Here is a 15,535-nt window from a genome sequence, read left to right on the forward strand (position 1 = left end):
TCAGAGCCAAAGGTAGCATATAAGCACGAAGGAAAAGACGCTAGTCAATTTGCAAACTCTTACGAATAGTATTGATGCAATGAACTGAGAATTTGGCACGGTAAAATTGCTTGAGGGAAAAATACCATGACATAAGAACAGAATTAGACTATTTAGCCCATCAAGTCTGCTCCGCCAATCAATCATGGCTGATTTATATTCCCTCTCAACTTCATTATCCTGCCTTCTCTCTCTAATCAATTAACTATCAGCATTCGCTTTAAACATACCCAATGTCTTGACCTCCAGAGCCATCTGTGGCAACAAATTGACAAATTCACCATCATCTGGCTAAAGAAATTCCTTCTCATCTCTGTTCTAAAGAGATGTCCTTGTATTCTAGGACTGTGGTCGTAGGAAACATCCCACTCTTGGAAACATCCTCTCCATGGCCACTGCATCTAGGCCTTTCAATACTCATCAAGTTTTGGTGAGATTCTTCTCTGGCCCCCACTCCCATTCTTCTAAACTCCAGCCAGTCCAGGCCAGAGACATCAAATGCTCCTCGTTCATTAACCCTGTCATTCCCAGGATCATTTGTGTGAACCTCCTCCGGACTCTCCAATGCCAGTACATCATTTCTTAAATCCTTCCTTGCCGGACAAACGTGGGCCAGAGCATTGGGAAAACTCTGCCGTTATTCTCAGAGTCTAATGGGCCATCTGATGGGTTAAACTTAATTATTCATAAGAAAGAACATTAGAAACAAAAAGGAGGCCACTCAGCCCCTCATATTAGCTCTGTCACTCAGAGAGATCATATCTAACTGTTTCCCTCAGCTACCTTTCCCTGCACTTAAACCCTGTCAACCTTGGTCTTGAAAAAACACATGAGCCAATTCTGGTACGGCAGGTAGAGTCGCTACCCTACAAACCCAGGTTCAAACCTGACCTCAGCTGCTATCCGTGTGGAATTGACACGTTCTCCATCTGACCACATGGGTTTCCTCTGCGTGCTCTGGTTTCCTCTCACATACAGATTTGTAGGCTACTTCAAATTGTTCCTCGTGTGTAGGTAAGTAGTAGAGTCTGGTGGAGTTTTGGGGAGAATTTTCAAAAGGGAATTGATATAGGATTAGCATGAATGGGTGGACAATACAGGTTCAGGGAGGGGTGGCACTGTGAGGTCTGTTTTCGGCTGTTTCTACGCTATGATCCTGCAGTGTTATTGGGTACAGAACCCCAAAGAACCTCCACCCTCTGAAGAAATTTCTTCCAAATCTGTGCTGAAAGGTTTAAGCCTTATTTTGACTCCATGGCCTCTGGTTCTAAGCACCCCAGCCAGAGGTAACATCATCTCCTCATCATTACATTTCGTACTCCTATTGTTGAGGTAACACTCAAACCCACAACCACCAAACCAGACTATGTGTGCTATTCAGAACAGTAAGGCTCATTTCAACTCATGAATAATCTTGCAAATCCAATTGGATGGGTGTTATCAACCTCCTGTAATGTTTTAAATGATCGGAAGTTTACATAATATTGTGTTATGTGACAACAAATATAAATGTTCCAGTTGATGTTGCACTTTTTCACGTGTTGTCCAACCAAGTTTTCTTAACTTATTGTTAGATGTACTAATGTGGGCAGATTCTGTGAGCTGAGTTCTCTGTTCATTGTTTCCTGTTTACTGTTTTCTCTGGTATCTGTGGTCTGGACTGTCAACTCGACAAAGGGCAAAGGACAAAATGTCCTTGTACTTGAGCGTTGTCAGCTCATATGAGCTTCTGAAGGAGCTGATAACAACCCTCAGACTAATTCCCACACTTGCTTGCTGCAATCTGTCCAGTGGTCGGATTGTGGCCTCAATTTCAATTGTTTCTAGCTGGTCAGTTCCCATGTTCTGCATCAGTCCCACCTCCTCCTCACTCTGTTCCCATTTTAGCTGGTTCAAGTGAAAAGGTGAAGAAGATAGACGTGGGCCTGAGCAGGGGAGCAATGATAGCTTTCTTTTCAGATTAATTTATTGGAAACTAGAAGCCCAGAAGTTAAATTTCAATCATCTTCAGTTTTCTTGAAAGGAGGAGTGCTTGTGTAGGGCTACTAAACATTGAACCAAGCCAAGAGCCTCTCCTACCTCCCCATGATCCTGTCCAGATTTACCTTTTAAACCTGCCCATCCCTTCACCAACATTCCTGACTCTTCTCATGCCTGGAGCACCTCTTGAATGTGCCTGGAACCTCCCCCTTCCCTTCAAACTCCTTCCTGGATCTCCGCTGATCTTGCCCTGAGCTTTGCAGACTGCCTAGAACCTCCTGACTGTAATGGATGCTCATAAGCTGTGCCTTGCGCTCTTTAGTGTGGTGTAGACTTAAACTGGCCCCACAAGGTATCATTTTACTGTTGATAAACAAGCAATTGATATCTTTTGACTACTCCTTTAAGGTTCCTTTGTGTTCAAGGGTGTCTTCCCTGAATCTGTCTAGAACTCGTCTCCACTCCACTCAATTTAATCCAGATCCTTACCCTGATCACCTCTCAGCAACTCACTGGACAGCTGTTAGATAGTTTATTCGCCGTGATGCATCTTCATTGGTAACATTACCTTTCATTTTTGTCATTATTCCTGTATGTTAAAAAATAAAGTTTTCCTCTGTTTCCCACTTAGGTAGTTTCAAACCAGGGGATGGTGGGAAGATCCTGAAGAAATATAGTGAAAATGAGAAGATGTGCTTTGAGCAACTAAAAGTGGACCAGTTGGCTGCTTTTGTACCATGTTACCATGGTGTGATCAAAAAAGGAGAAGAGCAGTACATTGAGCTGGATGACTTGTTGGCCGAGTTTGACGGCCCGTGTGTCATGGACTGTAAAATGGGAGTAAGGTATGTGAGATCTTCATGTTTAAGGTGACCCAGAGTTAACCTCTTTGCTTTAAGAAAAGTGGAGAGAAAGAGAAAGAAGAGCCAGAAATAAAAGGAAGCCTTTTCGAGCTGTTTCACGTCAAGTTTATTGTCAAGTCGAGTTTATTGTTGAATGCACAAGTACATGTCAGAGGTACAATGAAAAACTTACTTGCAGCAGCATCACAAGTAAAAAGTAAATTAAACATAAATCATGCACATTTTTTACAAAAAAGGACACAATTAGAACAAAAATGATATCCTTTTTATGTGAATGAAGTGGACATAATAACGTACTGAGGAAGTGATTAGGGTTGTAACGGTTGGTTCGGGAGCCACATGGTTGAAGGGAAACACAGTAGATATCCTTGGACCTGGTGGTACGGGTCTGCTGGCTTCTCTACCTCCAGCCCCGTGGAGGCTACAAGAAGATGGCCTGGCCCAGATGGTGGGAATCTCTGGTGATAGGTGTTGTAGGCAGCACTTCATGGAGATATTACTGATGGATGTGTGGTGTTTTGGGACTGAGTCCACTGCACTCTGCAGCTTCTATGCATTCAACTTGCTGCACCAGATCATGATGCAACTCGTTAGGATTCTTTCAACAGTACACCTGTACAAGTTTATTATCATGTTTGGTGACCTGCCAAATCTCTTTAACCTCCTAAGAAAATAAACACACGAGTAGCACTTGAGGTGCCACTGTTGAGGCAATATAGGAAACGTAACAATGAATTTGATGATTTAGAAGTGTGATCTGTATTAAACCAACTGCCAAAAATGTTATTCATTGCAGTCAAGGTTAATGGGACCTCTGCCCATTACCTCCTGACAAGGGACTCGTGTTCCCTTTCACTCAACAAACGTACCTTCTGCTGGTCGATAGATGTGTGTTTGTTATTGCTTATTGAAAGATTGTCTCCTACAATGTGCCCTTGCACCCATCAAATATGAACTAATCCAGAACTCTTCCTTTGCTCATGATCATATCCTAACTTGCCCAGTTTCCCAGTGCCCCCTTACCTATATCGGCTCCTGGTCCAGCAACGTCTCAATGTAAATATTCTCAGTCAGCGTGCATATGCCCCTCTCTATCTCTACAAACACCTGTCTCTGTAATCTGTGACCTTCCCACACATATCAGCAGATTACCAGCGCTCTCAGTTTCTTCTACTACAGCTTCAAGATTCTTTTCCTGATCGGCCCATTTTCAGAATGCCTGCTCACAAGCTGAGATAAGAAAGGTCTCACTGACAGTACTGTAGATGTCTATCGCACCGGATCTGTGTTTCCCCCCCTAGGACTCCACTGCTTAAAAACCACAAGAATCTAGTCGAAGCTGTCTGTATGAATCCGGTTGAGTTTCCCTTTTGTGTAGGAGAGTTATTTTTGATTTTACTTATTTTAGGATGCATTTACTGTACTGCAAAGTATGGTGCTGGAGTAGCATTCGAGATCTTAGGCCAATCAACATCAGAAATCCTTGCATTAAAATGGTGGTCTCAGTGGAAGTCGAGAAGTCAAAAGAGTTCGGAGTTAATTCATCATGAAAGACTCAACATTGAAAAACAAAAATAAAACTGCAGTTGCTGCATATCGAAATAAAGATTTCTGACAGTACTTTCCCGTGCATCTGCAGGAAATACACCACAGGCCCATTTACCTCTTCCCTTCCCACATTCCAGGGGTGTAAGTAGTCGCTCCAGGAGAAGCAGTAATTCACTTGCCCTTAGATTTATAGAGTCCCACACCACAGAAATAGACCCTTTGCCTAAGTGGTCCACACGAACCTAATTCCCTATCAAACTGGTCCTGTTTGCCCAATGTTTGGCCTGTAACCTTCCAAACCTTTCCTATCTACGTCTAAAGATAGGTTCAGTATCTTTTAATTGTTATACTGAACCTACCTCAACCACTTCCTTTGGCAGCTCATTCCACGTGCATGCCATCCTGCCTCTTGTAATTTAGTCCACTCTACTCCATGACCTTGTCTGCAGCTTAATAGTTGCCTCGCCCCTCGTCATCCCTGACTAGATGGGGAGAAGCACCCATAATTCCCTTGAGTCTGGGGTTACCACCTGACTTTGATCGGAACAATGCATGTCTTTATTTCTTTGCACAGTTTGAGCATGAGAGTCTTGGTGTCAATTGCAGACCCTGCAACACCTTCAGTGCCAAACCACAGGTTCCTAGTACAGAACAGTTAAGGAAACACTAAATTAAGTTGACATTTTAAACCAAACAATTGTTGAACTGAGCGAATAAACATGTAAGAAAGAACTTCAGTACTTAGCACTCTTTTTACAAATACAGGATAGTGCAGCACGAACAGGGCCTTCAGCCCATTGTGTCAAACATAATGCCATGTTAAACTAAATATCGGTGAGACCCAACATAGATTGGGAGACTGCTTCACGACTCTGTCTGTCTAATAGTCTCTTAAACACTAATTGTGTCTGCCTTCACCTCTACCCCTGACAGCCCCTGCTTTAGGCATTTAAAACATTGCCCACAGAACTTTACATGTGACTCCTTTCAACTCAGTGCATGTCTTCTATTAATTGACATTTCTACCCTGGGGAAAAGATTCTGACTCACTCTCCTCTCTGTGCCTCTCATTGTTTTATAAACACCAATTTGCAAAGTCTGTGAGAACTTTAAACCAGAAGGAGTTCTGGATTCATACTTACTTACGGCCTGTTACACCGCTGGTGTTTAGGGCAGCAGTGAATGTCCTCCATCTCCGGTCTTCACATCAGTAACTTCCTCCCAGTTTTCACTACTCAAGCAAATCCTGGGTGGAAATTCAGGAAAGCCACCGCACTTGGATGTAGAAGGAATCTGCATTGCTGCTTCCACAACGGTTTTGTTTGACCAGTTAGTGTTGTTAGCCCTGAGCTGAACCCCGAACCTGGAGGACCGGTGGACCAGTCATAGTCTGGTCTTTACTCTTTGACCTGTTTGACATGGGAGACCCTACCAAGAGCCAAAGCACGAGGCCCTGACTCCAGCCAGCATAGCTCTCTGGGTCATTGAGGCACAGAATGGGAAACCACTAAAAGATTGTGGCTCTCTTGGAAGATAGGTTCATACAGCACAGAAATAGATTCTTTGGAACATCAAGCCCACTCCAACCAAAATATCAATCCATTACACTGATTCCCACGTTATCATTGACACCCAGCACTCAGATTCCTCCACCTACCTACACACTGGGGTCAATCTACAGTGGCCATTTAACCTACCAGCCTGCACTTCTTTGAGGGTGAGGGGAGAAACCCATATAGTCACCAGGAGAATGTGCAAATAGACAGTACCAGAAGACAAGACTGAACTCAGGTCGATGTAGCTATGAGGTAGCAGCTCTTATGGGCTGGTTAACTGTGCTGAAGCTGTGCAGCCCGTGCTATACTGATGTTAGTAGCACCCAAAGACCATGAGACATAGGAGCAGAATTAGGCCATTCAGCCCATTGGGCCTGCCCCACCTGACTTATTATCCTTTTCAAGCTCATTCTCCTACTTTCTCCCCTAATTTTTGACGTCCAGACTAATCAAGAACCTATTAAAATCCACCTTAAATATTCCAGACCTAACCAATTCCCCTCTACCACCACTCTCCTCCGTCTAGCAGAATTAGTTCTTACTCTCAATAATTTCTCCTTTGGCTCCTCCCACTTCCTCCAAACCAAGGCTGTAGCCATGGGCACCCGCATTGGTCCCAGTTATGCCTGCCTTTTTGTTGGCTTTGTGGAACAGTCCATGTTCCAAGTCTATATGGGTATCCGTCACCCTCTTTTCCGTCGCTACATTGATGACTGCCTTGGCACTGCCTCTTGCACGCATGCTGAGCTCGTTGACTTCATTAACTTTGCCTCCAACTTTCACCCTGCCCTCAAATTTACTTGGTCCATTTCCAACACCTCCCTCCCCTTTCTTGATCTTTCTGTCTCCATCTCTGGAGACGGCTTATCTACTGATATCTACTATAAGCCTACAGACTCTCACAGCTACCTGGACTATTCCTCTTCCCACCCTGTCTCTTGCAAAAATGCTAACACCTTCTCACAATTACTCCGTCTCCGCCACATCTGCTCTCAGGATGAGGCTTTTCATTCCAGGACAAAGGAGATGTCTTCTTTTTTAAACAAAGGGGCTTCCCTTCTTCCACCATCAACTCTGCTCTCAAACGCATCTCTCCCATTTCCCGCACATCTGCCCTCACCCCATCCACCCACCACCCCACTCAGGATAGGGTTCCCCTTGTCCTCACCTACCACCCCACCAGCCTCCAGGTCCAACGTATAACTCTCTGTTACTTCCGCCACTTCCAATCGGATCCCACTACCAAACACATCTTTCCCTCCCCCCCTTCTGCTTTCTGCAGGGATCACTCCCTACGCGACTCCCTTGTCCACTCGTCCCTCCCATCCCTTCCCACCGATCTCCCTCCTGGCACTTATCCTTGCAAACGGAACAAGTGCTACACCTGCCCTTACACTTCCTCCCTCACCACCAATCAGGGCCCCAGACAGTCCTTCCAGGTGAGGCGACACTTCACCTGCAAGTGCGCTGGTGTGGTATTCTGCGTCCGGTGCTCCTGGTGTGGCCTTTTATATATTGGTGAGACCCGACGCAGACTGGGAGACTGTTTCACTGAACACCTACCCTCTGTCCGCCAGAGAAAGCAGGATCTCCCAGTGGCCACACATTTTAATTCCACGTCCCATTCCCATTCTGATATGTCTATTCATGGCCTCCTCTACTGTCAAGATGAAGCCACACTCAGGTTGGAGGAACAACACCTTATATACTGGCTGGGTAGCCTCCAACCTGATGGCATGAACATTGACTTCTCTAACTTCTGTTAATGCCCCTCCTCCTCTTCTTACCCCATCCCTGATATATTTAGTTTTTTCCCCCCCTCCTTTTATTTCCTCTCTTTCTGCCCATCACTCTGCCTGTTCTCCACCTCCCTCTGGTGTTCCCCTCCCCCTTTCTTTCTCCCGAGGCCTCCTGTCCCATGATCCTTTCCCTTCACCAGCTCTGTATCCCTTTTGCCATTCACCCTTCTGGCTCTCAGCTCCACCCCACCCCCTCCGGTCTTCTCCTATCATTTCGCATTTTCCCCTCCCCCTCCTACTTTCAAATCTCTTACTATCTTTCCTTTCAGTTAGAACAGACGAAGGGTCTCAGCCCAAAATGTCAACAGTGCTTCTCCCTATAGATGCTGCCTGGCCTGCTGTGTTCCACCGGCATTTTGTGTGTGTTGTTTGAATATAGCTGATGACTTGGCTTCCACAACCGTTTGTGGCAATGAATTCCGCAGATTCATCACCCCCTGGATAAAGAAATCCCCTCATCTCTGTTCTAAATGGACGTCCCTCAAGTCTGAGGCTGTGCTGTCTAGTCCTAAACTCACCTGTAATGCCATAGACCATAAAGACATGGGAGCAGAATTAGGCCATTCAGCCCATTGAACCTACTCTGCTGTCCAATCATCGCTCAGTTATTATTTCCTCTCTACCCACTATAGGAATCATTCTCCATAAGTCCACTCTAACTAGGCCTTTCAAACTAGATCGGTTTCAATGAGATCCCCTCTCATTCTTCTAAACTCCAGCAAGCACGGGCCCAGAGCCATCAAACAGTCTTCATACATTAACCCCTTCATTTCTGGAATCATTCTCAGGCACCTCTTCTGGCCCCTGAGCATCTCAGGGTATATCAGTGACACAGTGCGCCTGCTGTAAAATGGATTTGGTGTCCTCCACAGTGAAAATTCATCCCAGTCTCCAACGTCTGCATCCTTTCTCCTCTGTAGGACGTACTTCGAGGAAGAGCCAATGAAAGCCCGAGAAAAACCAAAGCTGCGGAATGACATGTACAAGAAGATGGTAGAGGTTGACCCTCTCGCGCCGACAGCACAGGAGCACGCTCAGCAGGCCATTACCAAGCCACGTTACATGCAGTGGAGAGAATCACTCAGTTCTACAGCAACACTAGGCTTTCGCATTGAAGGTGTTAAGGTACCTGAGGACTGGGGGTTAATTTTACTCTTCTGGAGACATATTAAGGAAGTGTTTTGTGATCCTTCTCCTGGGGAAATACAGTCCTGTACAAAAGGCTTAGGCACATTTGTATAGGGTGCTTAAGACTTTTGCATAGTACTGTATTTGTCAACGTGGAGCAGAGTGCGGGAGCAAAGGATGTCGGGAATGGCTAGTGTGGATTGCTGCAGGAGGGGTGTGGGAAAGGTGGCAGAGGACTCTCCTTTTCCCAACCCTCTCCCTATCCTCTTCCCACTTTCAGTCCCCAATACAGAGCCAGGTTTATCAACACTCCCGTATGTCGTGAAACCTGTTTTTTGCAGCAGCAGCAGTAGCAGTACAGTGTAATACATAAAATTACAAAGTATGGTGCAGAAGTCATAAGTGCCTAAGACTTTTGCACGGTACTGTGCAAGCAAATTTTTCTGCCGTTTCTCTGACAAGTTGTTCTCGGCACCGGTCGTGCAGAGGTGAAAATCTCACCTGCCACCCTGGAGCTCTGGGTTCAATTCCCAGCCAGTACAAAATGCTAATCTTCAGAGTGACACAGTCTCACAGCTCCAATGTCCTGGGTTCACCTCTTCCCCCTGTGCTGTCTTTGGGGAACTTCAGTGCCTCTCATATTACTGTGGGTTTCCACTGAGTGTTCTGGTTTCCTCCCACATCCTAAAGACATTGCTGGTGGGCTAATTAGCAGCTGGGAGTTGCCACAGGTGAGTGCTTTTGGTGCTGAGGGGATTTAATCAGATTGGGGTTTATGTAAGGTTGGCGTGAGTGCGGGGTTGATGGTCAGACCACACTCACTAATCTGAAGGACAACTGTGACCTTATGGGGGACTATAGTGACATAGTTCAAAGGTTAGGAGCAATCTTGTCTGACCTTCATAGACGGCTCTGCTTCTGATCGCACTCTCTGGAGGTAACTTGGCCCATTCCCAACTGCTTAGGCCCCACCACTTTTGTGTGATGCGTTCTTTGATGACAATCACTTCATCTGGGACTTCCAAATTATCAGCTTCCAATCATAAACCAGAACTTTCACCAGCAAAATATGAAAGCGTTCGAAACATTCCCTTCTTGTGCTCCTTTCTTGATCATTGATTTATTCTCCCTCTCCTTCACTCCTAATCTTTTCATAATTTCACGCAGCCTTCTCTCTCTCTCAGTCTCCTTGTCTCTATTTGCGGGTACTTTGGATAGTGTGGAGGGTTGTCAGAGGGATGTTAATGCAGGTGCAGAACTGGGCTGAGAACTGGTAGATGGAGTTCAGCCCAGATAAGTGTGAGGTGGTTCATTTTGCTAGGTCAAACTTGAAGGCAGAATATAATATTAAAGGTAAGACTCTTGACAGTGTGGAGGATCAGCAAAATCTTGGGGTCCATGTCCATAGTACACCCAAAGCTGCTGCACAGGTTGACAGTGTTGTTAAGAAGGCATATGATGTATTGGCCATCATCAACTGTGGAATTGAGTTGAAAAGCCATGAGGTAATGTTACAGCTATACAAGACCTTAGTTAGACCCCACTTGGAGTTCTGTGTTCAGTTCTGGTCACCTCACTAGAGCGAGGATGTGGATACTATAGAAAGGGTGCAGAGGAGATTTACGAGGATGTTGCCTGGATTGGAGAGTGAACTTGGCCTTTTCTCCTTGGAGGGTCAGAGGATGAGAGGTGACCTGATAGAGGTGTATAAAATGATAAGAGACATTGATTGTTTGGATAACCAGAGGCTTTTTGCCAGGGCTGAAGTGGCTAACACAAGGGGCATAGTTTTAAAGTGCTTGGAAGTAGGTACAAGGGGGATGTTAGAGGTAGGTTTTCCACACAGAGCATGATGGGTGCGTGGAATGCACTGCCCTCGAGTCCTTGCATCATACGTGGAAGTTTTCTCTGCACTCTTTCCAGCTTAATGAGATCTTTTCTATAATCGGGAGACCAAAACTGAACATAATACTTCACCATCCTGTACAACTGCAACATGATGTCGCAATTCCTATACTCAGTGCCCTGTCTGATTGAGGTCAGCATGTTAAATGCCTTCTCCACCACCCTACTATCTACCTGTGACACTGCTTTCAGGGAACTATGCACTCTCTGTTCCGTAACCCTCCCCAGGATGCTACCATTCACTGTATAAATCCTACCGAAGGTTCAGCGTACCAAAATGGAACACCTTACACCTACATGGATTGAAAGCCATTTGCCAGTCTTCAGCCCTTTCACTCAGCTGATCAAGATCCTCCTGCAGTTTTTGACAACTTTCATGACTGTGTACGAAATTGGTCTTTTGGCTAACAATAAAGTTAGTTTCAACATAGCTTTTCATACCATTTGTTTACATTAAAAAAAGATGAGCTGTAAGAGAAACAAAACTACTTAAAAGTTGTCCAGGGAATCTCGCCACCTGACCTTGGCAAGAAATCCCTGTTACATGTGCCAGGGGGCATGGTTTGGCTACAAGATTGAAGAAGCAGGCCTTGTGATCATCTGAAAAGGGTTCAAGGGGAGCAAAGACGAAGTAGTAGAAGCTTGAAGAAGTTGCAAGATGCAGTGCAAAAGGGACACTCTCTGCGGCCATTCCTGAATGACTTGCTTCCACTCCAGTTGTGAAGTGGCTGATGAGGCCGATGTGTGGTGTGCAGGCTCTGCTGGGTAAGGCAGGAATTATTCGATAGCCCAGGCAGATGGATAATTGGGGAAGGGGGTTACTGTTTACCGAGCTTTTGTATATCTCCAGCAAATAAAATGGACACCTGATTCTCAGAGGGAGTACAGGGAAAATGCATCTGAGGGTCGCTAGAGGCTATACCTGGTCTCCAGAGCAAAAGAAGCAAGCTGTTGAGGGAACACAGTAGGTCAGGCAGCATCTGCGGAAGCACTGTGATCCAATATGTGGCTTCGACCGACCAGCTGCCTCCACAGATGGGGCCTGACCCATTGGGTTCCTCCAGCACATTGTTATATGCAACAGAGGAGCCTGTGGTAACAGTGTTTCAGGGGGTTTGGGGAATTAGTTTCAAGGCAGACAAAAATGTGTTCAGCAAAGGGTACCTGAGGGGGAAATTTTACATGTTACGTGTCAGGGAGTGTGTTGTTGCTTAAGGAGCATTACCTGAGAAAAATAATGAACACAACAAAGTTCAAAGTACATTTATTATCAAAGTACGTGTACATTATACAACCTTGAGATTCGTCTCCTTGCGGGCAACCACAGAACAAAGAAACCCAAAAACCTACTACAACAAAAAAAAGACCCATCAAACACCTAATGTGCAGGGGGAAGAAAAACAAATCGTGCAGACAATAAAATAAGCAAATAACATTCAGAACTGACGTTCACGAAAGTGAGTCCAGAGCCTCAGTTCAGTGCAGGGATGAGCAGCGACCTAGACAGCAGCAAGCTTGCTTGCCCCTCTCCATCAATGGCTGAAGTTATTGAGAAACACAGATAATTAGGGTGTGCAATTTTAATCGGGGAGGATGTATTTGGGACAGTACATCTGGAAAGCAACAACATTACAATGTCTAATCTTCAGTGGTTTATTATGTGACTCAGAGCCTGAGTTCTGCCCTGGGTATAATTGTTACTGTCTTCTCACTCTCCCTTGCAGAAAGCAGACAATGTAGGCAGCACAAATTTCAAAAAGACCAAAACGAAGGAACAGATTCTTCAGGTGTTTGAAGACTTTGTCGACGGAAGCAAGAACATCATGGTAACACATTTTTAGCAATACCGGACCCAAAACACCAGTAGTTTGACAAAAGGCTAACGCGGTGGGGCAGCGAGTAGAGTTGTGGTCTCACGGTTCCTGACACACGGGTTCAACCCTGATTGCGGGTGCTGAATGTGTGGAGTTTGCACGTTCTCACTAGGACCCTGTGGGTTTCTTCCAAGTGCTCCGCCGTTGCCCCACACCCCAAATACATGCGGCTGGTTGGTCCACTGATCCCCTGTAACTTGCCCCTCGTGTGCAAGTGGGTGGTTGAATGTAAAATAGGATTATTGAAAATGGGTGCAGACTCGATGGCTGCTGAAGGGGTGGTCTTCCTGCTTCATGACTCCAGGTTAAGAAACAAGACTGGGAGTTGAAAGGACCAAATAAGGTATAAAGCACAATATCAGGACGGTTGGGTGTTTGGGCGGTATGTGTCGGAGTGGCAGGGTTGGCCCAGAGGTGGGGGTGGGGGGTCAGCTAATGAAGAAAGAATGGGATTGCAACTTGTCCACGTGAGCGCCCCACCCATCACCAGCGCAAGACCAGGGACATTATCTCAATCCATGTCGTGTGACTGACCATGTGCTTTTCTGAATTCTTTGAACATGTAGCAAGCCTACCTGATGCGACTGCTTGAGATCCGGAAAGCCCTGGAGTCTTCTGACTTCTTCAAAGTGCATGAGGTAGGTGTCAGCTTGTTGTTAGTCTGAAAATCATGGGATAAGCAGGGGGCCAGGGAGCACTCTGGAAGTGAGTGCTGAATTTTCCCTGGATTTTCTTTCTATTTATAATGAATTGGGAATCACAGATCAGAAACTGGTGTCCAGTGCTCCAGACACAGAAGTACAATCAGGGTTATTACCACTGCCTTACTTACTGCCTGTCAACACTGCTGGTGTTTAGGGCAGCAGTGAAGGCCTCCCCTTTCCGGCGGTGGTCATCATGTCACTGGCTTCCTCTTGGTCTTCACTACTGTCCCCAGTGGAGACTCAGGAATACTGTCTCACACACAGATGTAGGAAGATTCTTCATTGCTGTTTCCATTACAATTTTGTTTGACCAGTCAGGGTTGTTAGCCCTGAACTGAACCCCCTGAACCTGGAGGACCGGTAGACCACTCTCAGTCTGGCCTTTACCCTTTGACCTGTTTGGCACGGGTTACCTTATCAAGATCCAAAGCATAAAGCCCTGACTCCAGCCAACATCGATCTCCGGGTCATTGAGGCACGCAAGCCTCCAAACCACGACAAGGTGTGGCCCACTAGGAGGATCGCTGACTTAGATGACATGAAAATTTTTCTACAGCAACAACACAGTGCAAAGACATTAAAAATACTGTAAACTAAGAAATAAATAAATAGTGTAAAAAATAAGTAAGACACAGTGTTCATGGGTTCATAGACTTTGTTCAGAATTCTGATGATGGAGGGAAGGAAGCTGTTCCTAACTCACTGAGTGTGCCTCCTCAGGCTCCTATACCATCACCCTGATGGTAGTAATGAGAAAAGGGGCTGTACAAGATGCTGAGGCTCCTTAAAGACCGGTGCTGCTTTCTTAAGGCTGACACTACTACTCTCTGCACTTGTTTGATTCTGTGCATTGGAGACTGTATAAGAGGCTGTGATACAACAGGTCAGAGTGCTCTCGCAGTACAACTGCAGAAATTTGCAAGTGTCTTTGGTCTGATTTCATACGCTATTGCTTTCCCACGCTTACAACTTTATTGGGATAATTGCTTTTACTTCACCAAATCTCTTAAGCCTGCAGAGTCCATAAGACATAGGAGCAGAAATAGGCCATTCACCCCATCGAATCTGCTCCGCCATTCCACCACAGGTGACCCGGATCCCACTCCACCCCATACACCTGCCTTCACGCTATATCCTTTGATGCCCTGACCGATCAGGAAATGTTCAACTTCCACCCGAAATATACGCACAGACTTGGCCTCCACTGCGGTCTGTGGCAGAGCATTCCACAGATCCATCACTCTCAGGCTAAAAGAAATTCCTCCTACCTCTTCTAAAGGGTCGCTCCTCAATTTTGAGGCAGTGTCCTCTAGTTCTGGATAACCCCACCCTAGGGGGGTATGTTTGTAATAGGGAAGATTAGCTTGGAGTCCCTCTACAGGCTGTTGGTGGCCTGGGTGTCAATATTAGCACCACTTGCTTGTCTGAAGTGCCTTGCGGTGCCCCTGCATTATTTCAGCAACCTTTTCATTGGCAGTTAAGTGGCATAGTTGACCCTGGGGGTGTTGCAATGCACTGGAGGGAAGTGCATTTTGCAGGGGTGCGAGGATCCCCTGAGAGTGGGCTGAGAGGTGCCAAGGCAAGTGGAATGAGAGGCAAGGTATAAACATTAGGACAGGACCAGTTTCTGCTTGGCCTGAGAGAAGAGAGGTGACCTCTGAAGTCCGCTGTAAGTAATTTTTCTACTGTACCCATGTGTACATGACAATAAACTTAAGTCTGACTTTGGAGAGTCAGGTAACCTCAGTCATGACACTAGTACTAATTAATTTTGTTAGCTTGTGGGTGTCCTTGAGAGAGAATGTCAGGGTTTCTCTTTCTGAGTCGCACACTTTGCTAACTTTCCTTCTGCTCCTTTGGAAAGGAAGGGACAACAGTGTTGTGGGGGGAGGGGGCTGCTCTGTTGGCTCCTGATAATGGTGGGTGGGGTCGGGTGAACTCATGCAAAGTCACCACTAGATTCTCCTGGACCTGGAGGAATGTGAGAGAAGAGCTGCAGACTGGCTGTATCCATAGCCAGAAGCCAGTGCTGAAAGAAATTCAATCCGGAGTCCTTCCCCTCTCTACTCCACACCCCTGGTGCCGCTCTCAATTCTCTGCCTCACACCAGGGGAATCGCACTTCGTGTCAGCAAATCAT

At 45.9% G+C, this 15,535-nt stretch overlaps 1 protein-coding gene across 1 annotated transcript in view; it reads left to right on the top strand.

The window, feature by feature from the left end:
• itpka (inositol-trisphosphate 3-kinase A) overlaps nucleotides 1-15,535 on the top strand; it is an 88,955-nt gene that overhangs the window by 66,285 nt on the left and 7,135 nt on the right. Inside the window, exons 3-6 of the mRNA XM_073040309.1 lie at nucleotides 2,651-2,864; nucleotides 8,706-8,910; nucleotides 12,543-12,644; nucleotides 13,259-13,330. Coding sequence (XP_072896410.1) covers nucleotides 2,651-2,864; nucleotides 8,706-8,910; nucleotides 12,543-12,644; nucleotides 13,259-13,330 — 593 coding nt within the window. The remainder of the gene's footprint in view (nucleotides 1-2,650; nucleotides 2,865-8,705; nucleotides 8,911-12,542; nucleotides 12,645-13,258; nucleotides 13,331-15,535) is intronic.

This window comes from Hemitrygon akajei, chromosome 3 (assembly GCF_048418815.1).
Source record: "Hemitrygon akajei chromosome 3, sHemAka1.3, whole genome shotgun sequence".
Taxonomy (NCBI): domain Eukaryota; kingdom Metazoa; phylum Chordata; class Chondrichthyes; order Myliobatiformes; family Dasyatidae; genus Hemitrygon; species Hemitrygon akajei.